The 14,297-nt window shown below is 38.1% G+C and overlaps 1 protein-coding gene across 1 annotated transcript in view; it reads left to right on the forward strand.

The window, feature by feature from the left end:
- The window catches only part of LOC118925052 (transcription initiation factor TFIID subunit 1-like), a gene marked incomplete at its 3' end in the record, with an annotated part of 89,490 nt that extends 76,972 nt beyond the window's left edge, over positions 1-12,518 (forward strand). Inside the window, 4 exon segments of the mRNA XM_057496750.1 lie at positions 7,942-8,009; positions 8,351-8,467; positions 11,517-11,633; positions 12,420-12,518. Coding sequence (XP_057352733.1) covers positions 7,942-8,009; positions 8,351-8,467; positions 11,517-11,633; positions 12,420-12,518 — 401 coding nt within the window.
- Positions 12,519-14,297: the final 1,779 nt, after the last annotated feature.

Here is a 14,297-nt window from a genome sequence, read left to right on the forward strand (position 1 = left end):
CTTTTTCCAAATTGTTTTCTTATTCTTTTTGCCTTTCCACATAAATTTTAGAAGAATCTTGTCTGTGTCTACAAAAAACTGTTGCTGGGACTTTGATAGGAATTGAGTTAAACCTACATACTAGTTTCGGGGGGATTGACTTCTTTACTCATCCTGTCTTATTGTTAGTACTAGAGATCCCTATCATTCTTCAATGTCTTCCACAGTATAGGTACATGTATCATAATTTGTTTAACTATTACCTGTTGGGCATTTAATTTATTTCTGTAATGCTGGTTTGCAAGTAGCTTTTTACTATTTTTACATTTCATTGATATCATTGTGCACTTATACCACTATTTCTATCGGAAATTTTAATAGATGTTCTGAAGTTATGTTGTAAAACTTGTGCCTGTTCATAGTAAAAGTAACAGCGAGGGAAAATGCCTATTTCCCTACAACCTCTCCAACACTGGTGATGTTGAAAGTCCTCGCTAATCTGTAAAATTCAAGTATGTAACTTAAGGCAAAATTTTATATCATAAATAAATAAGAAAGAAAAATTAGGTCATGTGTGACTCTAAAAAGGGCAAGAGTTAAATGAATGTTGTTATGATGGTTTCTCAAAAAAAATCTACCTTTGTTTTTAAGAGTACGGTGACTGTATTAGAGGGAGATTGCCCATTGGTAATTGACTTCTGTTAGTTTTTGCTTCACAAATGTTGGTGCTCCTGTATTGGGTGCATATATATTTATAATGGTTATATCCTCTTTCTGGACTCACCCCTTTATCATTCCCTTTGTCATTTGGTATTTCATTTCCCTGAGAATACTGCTTTGTTCAAGAATTCTTTAGGAATAGGCTAGGTATGTGATGTCTAACTTACTAGCAAGCCCTCTTCTCTTACATACTGTATTGAGCTCGTAGATAGTGATATAACAATCTTTGGTGTAAGGCAGCATCTTTACTTAAAGTCTTGTCCTTGTGGTGAGTGAAATAATACAATATGCCAGTCAAAAAATATGCACCAGAATATATTAGGGATACAACAAAGTCCACGTTTTTCTTTTTTCTTTAAATTCTTTTTATTATGGTGTTATTGATATACACTCTTATAAAAGTTTCACAAGAAAAACAATGTGGTTTACTACATTCACCCATATTATCGAGTCACCGACCATACCGCAAGTACTGCAACTCCTGCTTTTTTCTCCCTATTAGTTGCATGAAATATATTTTCCCATCCCTTCACTTTCAGTCTTTGTATATCTTTGGGTTTGAAGTGAATCCCTTGTAGGCAGCAGATATATATATATATATATATAGGTTAGGTCTTGTTTTTTTATCCATTCAGGACTCTATGTCTTTAGATTGGTGCATTGGTGCATTCAGACCATTTACATTTAGGGTGATTATCGATAGGTATATTCTTATAGCCATTGCAGGCTTTAGATTCTTGGTTACCAAAGGTTCAAGGTTAGCTTCCTTACTATCTAAGGGTCTAATAACTTAACTCACTTGGTATGCTGTTATAAAAACAATCCAAAGGTTCTTTTTTTTAAATTCCTTTTTCTTCCTTCTCCATTCTTTATATATTAGGTATCATATTCTGTCCTTTTTGTCTATTCATTGACTGACTTTGGGGGTAGTTGATTTAATTTTGTATTTGCATAGTAATTATCTCTTCTTCTTTCTCTACTTTGATTTTATTACCTCTGGTGACAGCTGTTTAACCTTAGGAACACTTCCTTCTGTAGCAGTCCCTCCAAAATATACTGTAGAGATGGTTTGTGCGAGGTAAATTCTCTCAGCTTTTGTTTGTCTGGAAATTGTTTAATCCCTCCTTCAAATTTAAATGATAATCTTGCTGGTAGAGTATTCTTGGTTGGAGGCCCTTCTGATTAATTGCATTAAATATATCATGCCACTCCCTTCTAGCCTGTAACGTTTCTGTGGAGAAGTCTGATGATAGCCTGCTGGGTTTTCCTTTGTATATGATCTTTTTTCTCTCTCTGGTTGCTTGTAATGGTCTGTCCTTATCCTTGACCATTGCCATTTTAATTCTTTTATTTCTTGGTGTCGTCCTGCTTGGGTGCCTTGTGTTGGGAGATCTATGCACCTCCATGGCCTGAGAGACTATCTCCATCCCAAATTGGGGAAGTTTTCAACAATTGCCTCCTAATGACACTGTCTATCCTATTTTCTCTCTTCTTCTTCTTCTGATGCCCCTATAATGCAAACAGTGATCCATTTGGAATGGTCACACAGTTCTCTCAATATTCTTTCATTCCTAGGGTTCCTTTTTTTTCTCTGTGCCTCAGCTTTTTTGTTGTCCTCTTTCGTTTCTGTTACATTTACCATCTCTTCTACTACATCTAACCTGCTTTTAAATTCCTCCACCGTATGTTTCACTTCAGATATGGGATTTCTTAAGGATTGAATCTCCATATAAATTCATCTGTGAGGTCTTGAATATTTTTCTTTACCTCCATGAGCATGGCTATGATTTTTATTTTGAATTCTCTTTCAGGAAGATCAGTGAGTTCAGTTTCACTTAGGCCTTTTTTTGGTGCTTGTGATATATTGGTCTGAACCAGGTTCCTTTGATGTTTCATATTTGTATGTGGCGCCCTCTAGTGCACAGAAGCTCTAATTTCTGGAGCTCCTCAGTCCCTAGAATGATGTTGGGGGTTGCAGGGGAGCGGCACTGGTGCCTGGGGTGAGGAAAGCGCTATTTCCTGATTCCCATCTGCTGTGCCTGTCTACACTGTTGAAACAGTGGGCTGAGCACACAAGTGTAAGCCTCTGTGCTTTGGGTTTGTAGCTGCTGTAAGCATGAGGGATATCAATCAATGTTAAATTACCCCATGTTTATTCTATATAAGCTATTGTAGTTCTGCATCATGTGGAGTTGTGTGAAGAGTGTAGAAAGAAAAATGGGCACAGCTAGACTTAGTGATCTAAATCTATTAAGTGATTGCTGTAAGCTCCGTGAAAGCCGGATGTGTCTGCCTAATACCCCTAGTGCTTAGGATAATGCTTGGCATATAGTAGATGCTGAGTAAATAGCTACTGAATGAAATAATGGCCAAAGATAGAGGCTCAGTACCAGGAAAGAGTGGAAAATGGTATTATAGAAAACACAGGATTAGAGAGTTTCGAGGAAGAAGTGATTCTCAGTTGCATATTTAACACAGGTCTTCTAAGTTCAAGTTTGAAAAATGTTCATTGGATTTGACAGTTAGTGTCTCATTGTTGACTTGATGAGAACAACTTTAATGAAGTGTTGTTTAACACTGTCTCATTCTCTGACACAGGTGCTCCTTTCTCTATCATTCCATAGTACTTTGTGCATTACTGAGATTAGGAGTTTCTGTACATGTTCTTCATGAGGCCATGAAGGGCATCAAGGATAAGGACCTGTCTCTTGGGTTTTTTTTGTTGTTGTTGTTCTGTTTTTTTAAAAATGTTTTATCATTGTGTCACCAGAGCTTGGCACTATACCTGGCTTATAGTAAGTGCTGAAAAATGAAGAGTCAAGCCCTATTATAAATTGTATTCTACAAGAAAAGGTGTTTTGACGTGTCTGTATTATTTTTCTAATTGTTGTAGAGATGTGAATGGGTATGTTTAGACAAAGCTGTATATATATTGCTAAAGTTACTAAGTGGAATGGTAGTTAATTTGGGGGGAAAAAGCATTTTCAGGCAGCTGGGGCTTTTCTTTGGGTAGGTCCTGAATGTAAATCCTAGCCTTGCCAAGTGAGATTTATTACCCCAGTTCCCCTCTGGATAGTTTCTAGCCTCTTGAGTTTCTAGTCCAGATTCTGACTGAGGTTCGTTCTCAACTTTGAGAGACCAGACCTCTTATGTCAGAAACTAAGAATCTTAACTTGCATTTGATCCACCTTCTGCATAATAGTAAAGAGCCTAGCTGAAGTCTGGAAGATTAGATTCACTTTTCTTTTTACTTTTTCTGGACCTACATTGAGATAATGTATCTATGAATTGGGAGAGGCCAAGCTCATCTCTTTGATCTGTGGATTGTGTGTAGTTAAATTTGGTAATTCTACTTTTTTAGAAATTAGCTGTGCAGATTTTTTTTCTTCTTTTCTTTTTAAATCTGGCACTTATTTTTTCTCAAAAAGCTTTCTGTCATGCTGAGATTTTATTTTTCAGTTTTAATGATTCACATTGGAACACATGCATAATCTCCCTCATTTAATAATTTATGCTTGTTTTGGCAGACTACTCATTTTCTTATGGAGGAAGGTTACTTTTAATATTGGTGTAAAAGCTCCCAAATGAAATGTGAGCTTAGAAGTGATCACAAACCTCTCCTTGTTGTACAGCATTGCTCACCAACTTCACTGGGCTTTTTCTCTGAAACCTTTCAGATAGCAATAATACGTGCTTTCTCTAAATAGAACCACAAATCTTAAAACTTTCCTGTCTTCTCCTTACCTCACTAAGTAGGTAAATTAGCTTAGAAATGACAGAGGGAGTTTTCTTGACTTTGGTAGAACATCAACTTTCCCAAGCTGTCATTGGAATTACACTATTTAAGAACATTGAGATTTGAATAATATGTAGGCTGCTGACAATCCTTGTTTGAAGTGAGGCAAAATATAAACAAATTTATTTCTTTGACAAGACATTTACAGTTGCTTTGCCATGATTTAATAAGAAGAGAGGGAGAAGCAAAATATATTCAGAAAACATTTCTTTTTGTAAATGGGTAGCTTATTCTCCTGTAGGACCAGTGATAATTCATAGATGACCTTATTTTTCATACTCATTTTCATGTCATTCTGGAAACTACTCTGTGAGTTCTCATTTTCCATGTAGTAGCCCTGTACGGACTGGGAACTTGGGATTAGGTTTCTACTTAATCTTTTTCCCCACACGCTATTTACCCCAGTACCTTTATTATTCCCACAGAGGCCCTGTTAGCTTTGTGTGTCTCTTCACTGGACTCCTTTTCTTCATAAGCTGTGACACCTAAAGTTGATTGTTCTAATTTTAGGAAGCTTCTGATTGCTGGAGAAAATAGAGTGATATATTTAGCTTTATATGGGGTGGGGTGGGGGGAGGGGTTATGGACTCCTTTGAGAGTCTCATGGAAAACCACAGGTCTTCTATCCAGAAAAATGTATATTACATATATAATTTTGTTTACAGTTTCAGGAGGTTCATGTATTGCTCTTTCATTTCCACCCCATTCAAGAATTCCTGGTAGAGGTAGAGATAAGAAAACATCTGGGTATTTTTATCCTTCTTCAGTGGTGTTAACAGTCGTTTGCCAACTCCACCACCATCTTTAATCAAAAATAACTTAAATGCTACTTTGCATATATAGTAGAGTCATAGAGGTAAATAGTTTAAACCTTGTAACCCTTGAGAGCATGGATTGTCAAAAACTGAGATGATACACAAACAGCTAGTAATCAGAACACAAGACAAGTGTATCAGCTATGTAAACAGTGTATTTTTTCATATTCTGCTGGTATTGTTAGGTATTTCTTCAGAGTTGAGTGTCACAAAGAAAATAGGGAGAGAAGACGTCCCATCTTCAGAATGGTTTAACGTAAGAGAAAATTTTGCAAATGTATGAAAGTGATTTTTCCCTGTATTATAAATGAGAGTATTGAGATACTGAAGTGTTAGTTCATGTTTAAGGTTCAAAACTGAAGTATACTAAGGGCGAAATTGTTCATCAGTAGGCTGGAATTTTAGCCATGGGGCAGATCCCTATAGGTAAAACATCCAGTACACTGTCTGAAGCTGATGTTGTACTGGCTCGGTGAAGGCAGCCCGTGACTGGTACACAGTCTGTTTTCTCTAGCATCATGCATCACTGTTAAGATGAAAGCTTTTCTGATAACTTTGGCAGTCTGTCACCATCAGTATTTTGGGGACCAACCTACTGATGACCCTGGGAGATTAGAACTCTAGAAAACTTGAGTTGCAGTCTTCCATCACTCAAAATATTCTTGATTATAAGCCAGCTGTGGCTGGCTTTTATTTATGTCCTAAATACCTGGATAGTTGACTTAGTTTTCTTTCTGTTTTTTTAATTTTTGTAGTTTTTTAGTTTTTGTAGTTTTCTTTCTGTGTGTTTGTTACAATCAGTCAGCCTGTGTGAGGACACAGCGTTATTTTATATCTTTTAAAGATTAGATGGTCTATACTTGTGAGGGATTTTAACTGAAAGAGACTTAATTGTATAATCACTTGTAATAATCAAGTAGGTATGGCATGAAAACTTCAGAGGCACATGTGTATATTTTTTGTCCTTTACATTCTGATAAACAGTAGGTTTAATTCAGGGATTACCTCCTCTGTGGAGCCTTTCCTTAATTCCTTTTTCTCTCTTACCTCCCAGAATTGGCCACTTCCTCCTCTGTGCCTAACCCTGTGTATGATTTTCTACTGCATTGTATCACCCTGTTTGTTTATAGTCTCTCTCACTATACTAGACTCTAAGCTTCCAGAGGACGTAGTCTATGTCTTACTCATTTCAGGGTATAAAGCCAGGCACGTAGAAGGTTCTCAGTAATGTGTTATGAAGGAAGGAAGGAAGGAATTCAATCCAAATGAATTCAATCCATGAATGACTGAATGAATGAGTGAATGAATGGGTGAATGAACAGTATATTAAAGACTATTAGGAAGCCCTTAAGGAAGGGATCAAAACCTCACATTCCTTCAGGGTCCAGGCATAAATGAGTGGAGCGGACCTGGTGGGCTCTGCTGTGGTGACTTGGAGAACCCCTGCCTTACCTAAAAGGGGCAGCTGCTACTCCACTCCAGCCCACTGGTGCCTTGTGGGAATGCTGACTCTGTTGCCACACCTTTAAATTATTTAAGAGAAGCCAGACTTTGGATATTTATATGAAACCTTATGATTGGAAGCCAAGTTTCTTAAACCCTTTTATTAAGGTGTAATTTACATACCAAAAAAAAGCGTGTATATTAGGGGTATACACCTCAGTCCATTTTCACAAACTGAACTGATTTTTTATGTGGACCGAACAAAACTGGATTGACCTGCAGGCCACCAGTTTGCAACTTGTGACAAAGGCCATATGGGAGCAAGCTACATGGTTTTGTTAAGAATTACCTGATAGGTACGTGTGCTTTAAAGTGGCACATCAGTCAAATGCAGTGTGTGGACCTTACTTGGATTTTGATGCAAATAAATGAGATGTAGAAAAGCATTTATGAAACAGTTGGAGAAATTTGAATGTTGACTAGCTGTTTAATAATATTGAAGAATTACTGTTAATTATTTTAGATGTTACATAGTTGGCTTGGTTTTTCTTTTTTTATATAGACTTTATTTTTTAGAGCACTTTAGAGCAAACTTGAACAGAAGCTGCAGAGTTCCCATTTACCCTGTGACCCCTCCACATGTAGCCTCCCTCATTATAAACATCCCCCACCGAAGTGATACATTTGTTATAGTTGATGAACCTGAACTGACACATCATTATCACGCAAAGCCCATAGTTCCCATTAGGGTTCACTCTTGATGTTGCACATTTTTAGGGTTTTGACATGTATAATGACATGTATCTGCCATTATAATATCATAGTTATTTTTTTAAGAGTCTTTAAAGACACATACTGATTTATGAATGAAATGAAATAATACTGGAATTTGTTTCAAAATAATTTTGGAACAGTCTGAAAGTTTAGTTATAAATTAAACAAACTTGACCATGTATTGGTAATCATTGAAGCTGGGTGATGGGTACATGAGAGCTCATTATATAAGTGTCTCTATTTTTGTATATGTTTGAAAATTTTCACCTTCAAAAGCAGAGCAGAAGTTCAAGTTAAAGCTGAAGCATGATTTTTGGGGTCTGGGATAATGGGACAACTACTGTAGGTTGCAGAATCTCAATTTCTGGAACTGAAGTCTACAAAATTAATAACATTTCCTTTTTTCATCTGTAGGGCCTGAGGGTCAGTATACTAAGACTGCTCAGGAGATTGTGAACATCTGTTACCAGACATTGACTGAGGTAGGTGCTAAGAGGAGGTCCCCTTGGAATCCAGCTTTCTGGAATCCCTTTGTTGCCTTGTCTGAGGAGGTCTGCCTTCCCTGCCTGTCGAATTTTAAAATGTAACGTTCCACCCCCACCCTCACCCCACATCCCGTGTTTCTTTCCATGCTTTATTTTCCTCCTTAGCATTAAATGTTTCTATCAAGCTGTACAATTACTTATTTTGATTTTCATATGTGTTCTGCCACTAGAATAGCAGCTCCATAAAGACAGGGAATTTTGTCTGCTCTGTTTACTTTTGTATCTCCAGGGTCTAAAGCACACATTGAATGAATTCACCAATTTTCTTTATTTCTCAGTATGATGAGCATTTGGCTCAACTTGAGAAGGATATTTGTACAGCTAAAGAAGCAGCTTTGGAGGAAGCAGATTTAGAAAGCTTGGACCCCATGACTCCAGGCCCTTACACATCCCAGGTGAGTCTGAGGACTAGGAACTTCCTCTTAGAGTTTTCTTATTGGTTTGGGAAGTTGGGAGCATAACAGATGTATTGACCGAGATACCCTTCTTCTCTGTCCTTCCTCTTCATATGCCTTTTGTGTGCTTTCTTGTCTTCTCAAAGGCTAAGGTGAGTGAGGGCCATCGGTCTTGGTGGCCTTGTTGAATCCAAGAGAGGCAGATATGGAATGAATGAGTGGGGTGGGGTGTTTGTTGTTTAGGCAGTATTTAGGAATACCAGATTCCTGACCATTATGGCCAGAGGCATCCTTTTGAGTCTCTGGAGCCCTCTTGCCCATGAACTGGGGCTCTAGGACATCCTAGAGCCTATATAACTAAGTATAGACTTAGTTATAGATGTGGGCCACTTTGTTTCTGTGCCTTATAGATGCCTGATTACTCATCCCCATCTTAGTGTAGCTCAGATGTCACCCATTTTCCTGGATTGGCTCCCTCTCCTCAAAAAGGTAACATTTATAATATTCCTTAATTTCCATGTCAAAATATTTAGAAAGCAGGATTAATAAGAAATGTTTAGTCTTTCTGTTCTGACCCTTGAATATATACTAAGTATATTTCATGTATACTATACTCTTAGAGGGCTGGCATATTTGAAGGAATGGACTTACCAGAATACAACTGGTACTTGGTTTCTCGATTGGAGGCACTATGGTAAAGTGGGAAGCACATGAAGTTTGGATAAAACAGGCCTGGGTTTGGATCTTAGCTCTGCTATTATCTAGCTTTGTGAGCCTGAGACGCTAAGTTAACCTCTCTAACCCAGTTTCCTTTTTCTCTAAAGTATATTTCTCAAAATTGTTGTAAATATTAAATAAGCCTGTTTGCCTTGCACATAGTAGACATTCAGTAAATGTTTCCTTATCTGTATGAAAGTTGTCTGCAAAGTCCTCAGAGGCCCCTTCAGACTCAACCAAATCTTTGAATGCAAAATTCTCCTAATTTCCACTGGAAAACTTTTTTTCATTCTACTGAGGTTTTACTCTGAACTAATAATGTGACCTATGTGATCTTCGTTGGATTATTGCTGTCTGTATCTCATTTATGCACTCTCCCTATATATCTTTTACTTTCTCTTTCACCCCAAACCTACGTTACTGAGGGGTCTAATAGGCCCACTGCTTCCACAGGGCCCTTTCTGGTAAGTTAAAGCCTGGGTTTTAGCCACCATTTAACAGGAGAGACGAGCCACTCCATGGTGCGTGGTTTGCTCTAGTCTATGACAGTGTAAACCTAGTCGTTGGGTGAGTCAAAGCCTTAAACCTAAAAGCCATCTCCCTTTTCTTCCCTTCCCTTCCCACACTACCTGAAAGAGCTGAGGAAAATCTGGAAACTGTTAATCCTGCTTGAGCAGTAGCTATTGCTTAGTGCAGTTAGAGGATCTCCTGGGAAGGGTGCAGTGTAGATTGCTGCTGCATCATTCTAGCTTACCCTCTCACTGTTGCCTTCACTCTTATATATACATTTTAAAATAGTAAACCCAATTCATTACCTCTTAACCTGAGGAAGATGCACATGAGTGATTGTCCTTACTCATTACTACTCTTCTAACCCAAATATTTAATCAAAGAGTGTTTGCAGAAGTTTGACCAGGCATTATACAACTCTAGTTGTATAGAAACACAAGAGTAATACTTTACCAACAGCTCTAAATGGTGGTAGTCAATAATGCATTTTTCACTCAACTGTTTCCACCTAGCTTGTCATTGTGTCATTCATTTGACTTAACCCCTTACCTAAAACTGCTCACTTTGCAGTTCCCCACAAAGCCTTTCATTCCTGATTTTCTCTTATGTTCCAGAGCTAGTTTATCTGCTCTGTAATGATTTGAATTGTCTTGCCTCTCTTTCTCCAAAACCCTCTTCTCAATGAGCCTCACTTGTTTGCTTTTTAAATGAAAGAAAGTATCATGTATGTGAATTTTTGGTTGATCAAAATTATGTGTTCGTTGGGAAATATAAAGAATAAATAAATTACCTAAAGTCAAGTCTGCCACTCAGAACCAACCACTGTGAACATTTTGGTGTGTGTCCTTCAAGTCCGTGATGTGAGTGTGTGTGACTATATACACATGTGCATGCTTTTATAGACACATTTTTAAAGTGGAATGGTCAGTATGGCTTTCTGTCTTGTTTTCACGTTACGAACACTTTATTTCATTGAGTAGTCTTTAAAAACATGATTTTTAAATAGCTGTATAATATTTCTGCCCTCAGCCAGCTTTTTAGAGAACTCTACTTCTCCAGCCTGTTCTTTATTGACCCGCTTGCCCTCCTGTCACTGAGTAATCCTTTTGCTAAATCCCTGTTCTCTTCAGGAGAGGGAAGAGAGGAGAGGTCTATAATTTATTGAATACTAGGCACTGGGTAAGGGGCTTAACACTTCTCTCTCTTAGTTCTCCCAACGACCTTGTGAGGTAGGTTTTACAATTGAGGAAACCAAGGTTTAGAGTAAGTAATTAGTTAAGGTTACTCAGCTTGCAAGTGATGGAGCCAGGACTCGAACCCAGAGCAGTTTATTCCAAAGCCCATGGCTTTTCACCACACCATTTTGCCTCATAGCATCCTCTGAAGAGTTCATAAGCTATTAACCCATTCCATGCTCTTGTTGGAGTCAAAATTCCTTTATCCCATTTCCTATTAGATCTCCAAACCAAACAATCAAAATAGCACTGATTGAAGCCCTGGACCTAAAAACAGTAATAAGGCAAGGCTTAGAAGAAACTAGGTTATTGACCAGAAAGGCTGTTAGGATATAGAATGGTCCCATAGCTTTGATGGTTTTCTGCTTCAGGCTTCTGATCATGTGCATCAGACATCTCTCTGCTAGAATGAGCAACATTTGTAAGGTTCCCAAAAACCTGTCTACATAAACCTGTGCCAAACTAGGTTTTCTCTTTAAATCAGATAATTCTGCATGACCTTTTTCTGCAGTGAACATTTTAAGGGGGAGTTCTCTGTATTTCTCCCTTTCCTAAGTAGAAGCCAAGTTGTATGATTTATGCCACAGCCTCCTGATTTGTATGATAACAGCACATCCCTCAGTATGTCTCGAGATGCCTCTGTATTTCAAGATGAGAGCAGTATGCCTGTCCTGGATATTCCTACTGCCACACCAGAAAAGCAGGTAACAGAGGTAGGATTTTCTTTTTCTCTTTGTGTGATTGGTAGTATGCTATGAGGTGGGGAACAATGGCAGTGATGACATATGACCGGTGTCAAGGATGGTTGTGCCCCTTGGCCCTGGGAACGAAGGCTTAGAAATGTAATTTCAAGGTAGGATGGTAGCAGGTCATGTGACTGGCATCTTCTGTCTCTCCCCACGGGCAGAGTCAGGCACAGCAGAACTTCAGGGAAGTGTAAGAGGCATCAGAGCAACCTGACAGGTGACTAGAGAGACCAGCTGCACTCAGAGACAGTTCAAAATAATTGCCCTGCAACTTTACCTTATGTGTGCTGTAATCTAAATGAAAAATATGTATAAAATAAAATTAAAATTTTAATATTGGTCTTTTCTAGAGGTACCAGAAGATATTCCTGATCTGAAGCCAGAAATCCTCTCTCAGTTTTTCTCAGTCAGGTTTCCACTGGCGAGTGAAAAACCCCTGGAGAGTTTTTCTATCCCAGAGTCCAACACAAGCTAAGGAAAGCTTGTGTTAGAAAGGAAGAGTGTTCTTATGGTGATACAGTAAGAGGAGACAAAGGACCTTCCTGTTCTTTGGGTTTTTACCCTACCCATGACTTCCAAAGAACAAATGGGGGAAAGTACACATGCCTTAAGCTGTGTAAACAGCCCCCACTAACTGTGGGGTTGACTCGGATATCAGTGAGGAGCATCCTTCCGGGTGAGAGCCCTTGGTTAAATCCCACAGGCACTTCCCTAAGTGACGTGCTATTTGTGTTCCTTACTCAGATGCACCAGGGCCGAGGTAGTCTGGGTGAGGAAGTCTCTGATGTGGATATTGAAGGGTATGAGTAGGAGGACGATGGGAAACCTAAGACTCCAGTCCCAGTGAGTATGCTTATAGAAAGCTTATGGTTACATTACACTCTTTTTTTTTTTTTTTAATTTTTTATTGAAGGGTAGTTCACACACAGTATTACATTAGTTTCAGGTGTACAACACAGTGATTCAACATTTATATACATGATAATTCTAGGTACCAGCTATCACCATACCAAGTTGTTACAATATTTTGACTATATTCCTTATGCTATACATTACATCCCGGTTACTTATTTATTTCACAATTGGAAGTGTGCGTGTATATATATATATTGTGAGGGCATCTCTCATATTTATTGATCAAATGGTTGTTAACAACAATAAAATTCTATATAGGGGGGTCGATGCTCAATGCACAATCATCAATCCACCCAAGCCTAATTTTCGTCAGTCTCCAATCTTCTGAAGCAGAACGAACAAGTTCTTACATGGAGAACAAATTCTTACATAGTGAATAAGTTACATGGTGAACATTACAAGGGCAGTCATCACAGCAGCTTTTGGGTTTGCTCATGCATTATGAACTATAAACAGTCAGTTCAAATATGAATACTCATTTGATTTTTATACTTGATTTATATGTGGATACCACATTTCTCTCTTTTGTATTATTATTTTTAATCAAATGTAGATGATCAGGTGTGTGCCTGTAGACTATGTGTTAATCCAAGCTAGACAAGGGCCATAAAACATCCACGTATGCAGAAGATTTCTCTCAGAACGGGGGGGGTGGGTTCTAAGCCTCACCTCTGTTGATCCCCCTTTTTCTCACCTGATGGCCCCCCTGCGACTGTGCCTGTCTTAGGTTGTTCCTCCCTTGAGGAATCTTACCCGTCTCTAGCTAACCAGTCATCTTCCGGGGCCATACAGGGAAATGTGAAGTTGGTAAGTGAGAGAGAAGCCTTATTGTTTGAAAAGGTTAGCTTTTTACTTCTTTGCATATTTATGCCCTGTGGCTTCTATGCCCAGCATTTGTCTTGAGGTGTCTTTACCACTTGGAAGAATTATGATACTCGGTAAATTCGATATGAGGCATGAATTCTATTTAAGTTTTGTAGTTAGGAAGGAAGAAGAAAAGCTATAGAAGTAGCAGGCAGAAGAAAACATGGGAAGATTATTTCTTTGACATATCTTCTTGTACAGTAACTTCAGCATGTATAGGTTTTAAACTACTAATTAAATTGTGCACACACATTAACATAATAGGAGTACAGTCACGTAACCAAAGCATATCTGTAATTACCAGCCATCTCCAGTGAAACCAAGGAAACCTTTAGGCACCTTAGGCATTTGTGAAAACTTATCTATGATACGGTGGATATTGTCGAACTGAACTTGAACAGTCTGAGAGAAATCAGACAAATTAAAACAGTCCATTCCTGGGGACTGTTCACATCCCATATGTTCTTTTTTTTTTTTTCTGGATAATTATTTCTTATTGAAGGGTAGTTGACACACAGTATTACATTAGTTTCAGGTGTACAACACAGTAATTTGACATTTATATACATGATAATTCTAGGTACCAGCTATCACCATACCAAGCTGCTACAATATTTTGACTATATTCCTTTTGCTATACATTACATCCCGGTTAGTTATTTCTTTTACAATTGGAAGTCTGTATATACATATATATTTTTGATTGTTTGTTTGTTTTGTTTTGTTTTTTTTGTGTGTGAGGGCATCTCTCATATTTATTGATCAAATGGTTGTTAACAATAATAAAATTCTGTATAGGGGAGTCAATGCTCAATGCACAATCATTAATCCACCCCAAGCCTA

This window comes from Manis pentadactyla, unplaced genomic scaffold (genome assembly GCF_030020395.1).
Source record: "Manis pentadactyla isolate mManPen7 unplaced genomic scaffold, mManPen7.hap1 scaffold_382, whole genome shotgun sequence".
Taxonomy (NCBI): Eukaryota; Metazoa; Chordata; class Mammalia; order Pholidota; family Manidae; genus Manis; species Manis pentadactyla.